The sequence below is a fragment of the Zingiber officinale genome, chromosome 1B (genome assembly GCF_018446385.1).
Source record: "Zingiber officinale cultivar Zhangliang chromosome 1B, Zo_v1.1, whole genome shotgun sequence".
Taxonomy (NCBI): domain Eukaryota; kingdom Viridiplantae; phylum Streptophyta; class Magnoliopsida; order Zingiberales; family Zingiberaceae; genus Zingiber; species Zingiber officinale.
The window spans coordinates 10,517,609-10,524,713 of record NC_055986.1 but is presented as its reverse complement, the minus strand read 5'-3'; the positions used below and the strand labels follow the sequence as shown (position 1 = coordinate 10,524,713).

The 7,105-nt window shown below is 37.3% G+C and overlaps 2 protein-coding genes across 2 annotated transcripts; one reads left to right on the top strand and one right to left on the bottom strand.

The window, feature by feature from the left end:
• The first annotated feature begins 2,090 nt into the window (after positions 1–2,090).
• LOC122026889 (peroxidase P7-like) lies at positions 2,091–3,349 on the top strand. The gene is made up of 3 exons (XM_042585655.1): positions 2,091–2,276; positions 2,523–2,714; positions 2,783–3,349. The coding sequence occupies exons 1-3, from the start codon at positions 2,091–2,093 to the stop codon at positions 3,347–3,349; spliced, it is 945 nt and encodes a 314-aa protein (XP_042441589.1).
• Positions 3,350–3,484: 135 nt separating this feature from the next.
• On the bottom strand, positions 3,485–5,259 carry LOC122050388 (protein transport protein Sec61 subunit beta-like). Its single transcript, XM_042611297.1, has 2 exons — positions 5,144–5,259; positions 3,485–3,857 (listed from the first exon to the last, which is right to left on the bottom strand). The coding sequence occupies exon 2, from the start codon at positions 3,850–3,852 to the stop codon at positions 3,607–3,609; it is 246 nt and encodes an 81-aa protein (XP_042467231.1). The 5' UTR covers positions 3,853–3,857; positions 5,144–5,259; the 3' UTR covers positions 3,485–3,606.
• Between the last annotated feature and the right edge of the window lie 1,846 nt (positions 5,260–7,105).

Here is a 7,105-nt window from a genome sequence, read left to right as displayed (position 1 = left end):
AGTTATTTACCTGACTTTACCTGCCAAACATCCGGTTCTTCAGACATGTTTGAACTTTCTTTGGTCCTGTTTATTGTCTGATCAACTTAATCAACTAAAATTTTTCTACAACACCAAGTTAACACAATATATATAAAATATTAAAATAAATTAGTGTTAACAGCTTTTAAAATTCGTTGGTTCGGTTGATTATTCAATAAGAGTATTAAGGTCAATGTGAAGGCTAGGCGTTCTTTCCTTAAGACGATATTGACCCGCTCATATGCTTATGGTTTATCGGTAAACGTCTCCCAAGATACAACGACTTGTATCTCGAAATAGAAGTACTAAAAATTTTGAGCCTTGTCAAACTTTCAAAAGCTTGAAACTCTTAAGAAAGGAGAGAGAGAACAGAACTCAAAAAGAAAATTCACAACATGAGTTTTGAGTATTTTGAATGGAAGGAAAGAGGTTTCTTTTATAAAAATGAATGTTTCTTCCCATAAGTGAAAAGACATAGGGTGTGTCTTTAACTTAAACATTATCAATTATCATTAATTAATTCAATTGATTAATATGATTAATTATTTACTTAATCTATTATAAATATTAATTAATATTACAATCATAATTATTTTTTTAATCAATCAATGAAAATAATTATAATTTTACACCACTTAATGGTTTCGTATACTCAAGTTAGTATTCATGTAACCTTGTCCTTGAATTCAACTTGTGTGCGAGTCAAATTTTCATCCGATCATATTAGATTAACCCTTCATTAAACATTAATTTCTCATTTACTCGAGAAATTTATTTACAACAGTCTACTCATGAAATAGTCATCTTATCCCTATTTAATTTATTGATCACTAAAACCAATTTTCCAACAATCGACTAGATGCTCTATCTAAATTCCAATTGGCTCCATCAACCTGATGTTTCGGCCCCACCGACCAATGACTCATAATGTATCACATGAGTTGTCAAGGCACATGGGACAATATGTTGCACCTGTCATATGATAACTTGTGCAGTATCATCTTCTACAGTAGAGAATATCAATGATATGACTTTAGATATGATGATGTGACATCTCAATTACCAGGACATGATATATCCAATGATCAATTAATACCTAAAGAGAAGTATTTAACGATAATAATATAAAAGGTATCCGCTCTCGTGGATGAAGATATGGGCATGTATATAATTACACATATTCATACTTCTACATATTAATATTCCTTTTCTCCATTTCCCTGTCGCTGGAAATCTTACTTGAACATCGGAATGCAGGTTGAGCTAGAGCACCTCTGGTTTGGTTTCCATTGTAACCCTTCCCTTTCTTTCTCTCTCTCTTAGGATTGGCGAACATCTTTGATGACTCATTCCTTCCTTTGATAATTAGTGACTTCGTCAATTTCAAAAATAACTCACCGGTGCCTCGTTCTCTGACGATCTCAGATAGGAACACTAATCATGAGAAACTTAATTATCAACCTACATATGATATCATCACTCAAGTTTTACTAGCTAGGGTAAGCTAAGATCTATTAAAGTAAATTAAAACAATTAGGTCATGTATTTTTCATGACAAAAATATTAGCAAAAGTTGACTCTTATTTTTTTTTGTTTCTCCAAAATATATATTCAAGAATCAATGAGATAATGACATTATACGGTTCCTGGTGACATATACTTCATTAATCAATCAACCAGAAAAGCTGCTCATCTTCTGATAATAATTCAAACGCATGAACTAAGCAAGTCTGAATCCTCGACGCTTCTTTGCTGCGCCTTCTCCTCTAAATTCAAACCAAGACCCCAAACTTGGAAACATCTGCGTTAGCTCTCAAGATAAACCGAAGCTTTGCTTGCAAATCCGCATCCTGCTACGCTGGCGGTTGGAACGGAGATGTCTATTTGTTCATAAATTTGCATGCGAGATTTAGTTCGCAGCTGAGCAAATGCATTATGATCCTGCCTGCCAAGCTTGATAATCTTCCCTATAAATACCTGAACCTATTCGATCGATGATTCATTCAGGGGTGCCGTGCAGCACTGCAGCTAAAACAAGCATGGCGAGGTTGTGCGATGGTTTCACGGGCATGCTCTGTTTTGTTGCTCTGTTTTGCTGCGCTGCCATCGACGGCCAGCTTTCTGCAACGTTCTACGGCAGTACGTGCCCGAATCTGCCGAGCATTGTGAGGTCGGGAATGAGCCAAGCTGTGAACAGAGAGCGAAGAGTGGGCGCTTCCATGCTCAGGCTTTTCTTCCATGATTGCTTCGTCAACGTACGCACTTCATATCCTCGGTGTTAATATTCTTATGTCCCCCTATCTCTTCATCGGTCAGACGGTCATGACATCCTCGTGATGTGTACTGTATTCTTGAGATGTGATATAATCCGTTCAATCGATGAGGGGATATAAGGACACGAGAATCTTGGGACAGAGGATCTGATCTCCTTCAACTAGCGATCCGAGCGTGTATTTATATTTATATCTACGTGCATGGTGTTTACTGTTGATTATGATCAGGGATGTGATGCGTCGGTTCTCCTGGATGACACGCCGACCATCACCGGAGAGAAGAACGCCCGCCCAAATGCCAACTCCCTTCACGGCTTCGAAGTCGTCGACGCCATCAAATCCGCCGTCGAAGCTGCCTGCCCGACCACTGTCTCCTGCGCCGACATACTCGCGCTAGCTGCCCGGGACAGCGTTGTTCTGGTTTGCCTCTCAAAGCCAATATAAATACGCTGTTCTGGTTTGTGACTGATGATCGTTATGTATTGCAGCTTGGTGGCCCGACATGGACCGTAACACTGGGTCGCCGGGACGCCACCACCGCCAGCCAGAGCGCAGCCAACACCAACCTCCCTAGCACGACATCCAGCCTTTCTCAGCTCATCGCCACCTTTGCCGGCAAGGGTTTGAGCGCCCGCGACATGACCGCGCTCTCAGGTGCGCACACCGTCGGCCTAGCCTACTGTGCTAACTACCGTGCCCACATCTACAACGACACCAACATCGACCCTGGCTTCGCATCCCTGCGTCGACAGAACTGCCCGCCAACACAGGGCGACGGCGACGGGGCTGCAGCCCCGTTGGACGCCCAGACTCCGATGGCTTTTGACAACGCCTATTTCCGGGATTTGATGGCGCAGCGGAGCCTGCTGCACACGGACCAGGAGCTCTTCAATGGTGGGTCACAGGATGCGTTGGTGCAGCAATACAGCACCAACGCAGCGGCATTCTTCACCGACTTTGCGGCAGCCATGGGGACGATGGGAAACATCAGCCCGTTGACCGGATCGCAGGGCGAGATCAGGATAAATTGCAGGAGGGTCAACGGGTATGATTAATAATATGAATCAGTGGAACTGATGCTGATGCTGCTCACTGATGTAGTGAGATAAAATAAGACCTTTGGCTTCTCAACTGGAATATCAAAACAATCTAGTAAAGTGAGCACTTTAAGCATATGCTGTAGTTGGGAATTCAATAACAAAACCATGGTTTTTCTACCACCAAAACATAAACACTATGTCAGATCCGATACATCAAAGGAAAAAGAGGGTAAACATTCGATCAGACGCATGTTTGATGAATTGACGAAACACTAATGACGAATGTAGAGTTTACCGAAAACATGAAGAAGGGCGACGACAGCAATAAATCCAATGCTCATGAAGAGAACAGTGTTGGGAGACATCCTAGCACCAGCAGCATCATCAGTGTAGAACTGGAGCATCGTACTGGCACCTCCGCCGGCAGCTGCACCACCACCACCTGCCGTTCTCCGCCTACGCAAGCTCGCAGCAGCTGCTGCACTTCCTCTGGGCGGACCTCCAGCATTAGCCACCATTTTAACTGTCATATAATCAATATATATCAAAAAATTTAAAGAATTGTGCCAATTTGATGGGCTGCAACCCGTATCTTGTGGATGAAAAAGGAAAAAGCCTACCGAAAACTAAATTCAAACCTTTCAAATTAAACATAACCTAGTTATAATTAAACTAAATTCATTCATAATTAAACTCAACCCTCAAAATGAAAGATGAATCTTTAGGTTATACACAATCGAATGGAATCAAAGAGTTGGCAGCCACAGATAAGAAATGAAACAAATAATAATTCTGAATCTTTTTTATCAAAGTGACATAGAATAGCCTATATATATTTTTTTCTTTTCTTTTTCTTTTTGTTTATGAACCACGAGTATGATCCATTGAATAGGAATTATAATATTTTGATAATTTAAAAAGAAAACATCTATTTAAGATAGAAATCTTAAAATCTATTTAATTATTTTGACTACTCAGGCCTGGTGATTTGATTTACAGTATGAAACTTCATAAAAGTGAGTCACGATATGATCCTCAGTTTGACAACGTTGGGAGAAAAAGGCAGGACTCAATAGAATACTAAAAAGAGAGAAACAAATGGAACAAGAAGCTGTATATAGGAGCTCATTCACTAATCAATTACTTTGATTGTGCATTACTTGAACCACAAAAGTACACGTAACAAGGTAGCACTTATGAGAAAAGAAAGATAAGTTACCAATTTTAGGCCAAGATGAATGTATTACTGATGAAAAAGTACATGAAGATGAGAAATTCCTAGAATGTGTTTCATACGAATTGTGGTCAGTAGTCCACAAACTATATCATACATGCTAGTGAGCACCACACATCTTAAAAGTTTGAGCAATAACTAATACAATATCATAATCAGAGCAGTAGGGTGCGATAAGTGTCATTAAAGAGCCAATAAAACCAGCTTTCCAGAATTCCCAGGTAGGTAAATGAATAAGCTCCTAGAAAATATTCTTCAGCCACTGATTTAACCATGAAATTCGCATAAACTGTCGTCCATCCAATTACCAGTTCTTCTCAATTTAGAGTTTTTGCTACTTGAAGAACAGATCAAAGCAATAAAATAATACCAACAACTACTATAAGGCACAAGATAACGCCGATATATCATGCAAGTCGAACATGCATCCCGGGAGATCTATCAAATCCTCGTAAAAATGGGATCTCAGCAATCATATGCAGATCGGGTCCTCAGGGATGAGACAATAGTTAATCAAGGAGCACGTGCATCTTTCACTCAAGCAAACAGCACGTCGAATGCAATCAAAATCGTACCTTTGCGACGGATCGAATCTAGGTTTTCCGATGAGGATTCCGAAAGGGAAGAACCGGCCTTCCGTTTTCATTCCGAGAAGAGATTATATAGTAAAGGTTTTTGATGGGCCTCTCTTGGACACCTAGCCCAATACTCTTTGGTAAAAAAAAAAAAATCAAATCTATTTATGTCAAAGGTATTGGAGTCTCCTTGGTGGCGAATACTTTGGCGTGGGGGTGATCGATCCGGTCATACGGAAATTTTTTATCGATCATCAGGACAAATCGAAAAACGCACGCGGTCATATTTTCAGGCCTCTCTTGGACACCTAGCCCAATACTCTTTGGTAAGGGAAAAAAAAAATCAAATCTATTTATGTCAAAGGTATTGGAGTCTCCTTGGTGGCGAATACGTTGGCGTGGGGGTGATCGATCCGGTCATAAGGAAATTTTTTATCGATCATCAAGACAAATCAAAAAATACACGCGGCCATATTTTCAGGATCAATATAAAGGAGGTCTCTTTGATAATTATGATATTAAATTTTGATTCGATTTGGTTTTGATACGAATTTAATATATAAAATAACCTCTCTTTTCTCAAAAAATCAAACTTTGAAAATTATATAAATAAAGGATATTAACTCTGTAATAAAGCAGTGGCGGACAAGATTTTTTTCAAAATTTAGGTATCTCATCGATTTTCATGGTGACAAAAAGACGAATACGTTCGTCTTCAGTGCCCCCCCTCAATTCATCCCAGGTCAACACAAAGGAGATAAATCATGGACGACTACTAACTTTTGAAATAGCGACTAACATATAAGGAAGGTATTTACTTTGATTTTATCGAAATTCGAACCTTAGATCTCATGATGATAACATATCATGTGTTAATCATTATACTCATCCGAAGAGATTATCTGATCCATCCTCATGTATTGAGATGAGATCCCTGATCAGTCCTCATTGCATTCAAGATACGGTGGCCGCCGGTGTATTGATAAGCAGAACTCCCTGTGCACCCAAATTTAAAATTTAAGGAGCACTTCATTCCGATTTTAACAAATGTTCTTCATTGAATGGAAATTTGGAATTCTTTGATCTTTAGTGAAATATTTTGGTAGGATCGGGATGATTACTTCAAATTATAAAATTTAAATATTTAGTTTATCAAAAATATATATACTTAGATATCGCTAGAGCTGAGTATTTAGTTAAAATCTAATTAAATAGAATTGAACCAAATAAACTAAAATGGAGCAGACCAAATTTTGTTGAACTAATTAAGCTGACATAATTTTTTTAATAAAAATCAAACAAAATTAATCAATAAAATATTATTTAATTTAGTTAAAAATCGAATTAACTTAATTTTTTTAAAAAAATATAAATATTTATCAAAATCACAGCGGTACTGGATTTCAAAATTCAATATCATAGTCATTTATGATAATTTTTATCGATTTTTTTGTTTTGGATTATTCAATTTAAATGAATAAGAAATTTTAAAATCAAATTGTAATTTTTAAGAAATAAAATAAAAATCAAATTAACCGATATAAGTAATTTTTAAGAAATAAAATAAAATTATGAAATAACCAAACCGATTTTTTAAATTTGATTAGTTTGATCGATTTATTCGATTTAATTATATTTTTATTTAACCATTTACATGAAAATCTTTATAGACGCTCAAATATCTTGTCCGGATGCCTTATTTATTTTTGAGGGTTTAGGTGTTCTAACTTGCGAAGATCGTCCAGAAGTGTGTATGATAATATATATATATCATTGATGATATTTAATGTGTTTATTTGATGAGAAAATATTTCTGAGATGGATTGAACTATAATTAAAGCGTTCGCATTATGAGTCGAAGGTAGCGACCACATATGAAAATTAACATAAATAAATCAGTGTTCCTTAAAATTAATGCATTTAAATAATTTTAATTACCATAAATTAACATTCCTTTTAAAA

Bases quoted from the DNA above. Each gene is read 5' to 3' on its own strand.
- LOC122026889 (XM_042585655.1), top strand. From the start codon at position 2,091: ATGCTCTGTTTTGTTGCTCTGTTTTGCTGCGCTGCCATCGACGGCCAG. The intron at 2,277-2,522 runs GTACGCACTTCA...GATTATGATCAG, and splicing joins TCCATGATTGCTTCGTCAAC to GGATGTGATGCGTCGGTTCT. The intron at 2,715-2,782 runs GTTTGCCTCTCA...TATGTATTGCAG, and splicing joins CCCGGGACAGCGTTGTTCTG to CTTGGTGGCCCGACATGGAC.
- LOC122050388 (XM_042611297.1), bottom strand. From the start codon at position 3,852: ATGGTGGCTAATGCTGGAGGTCCGCCCAGAGGAAGTGCAGCAGCTGCT.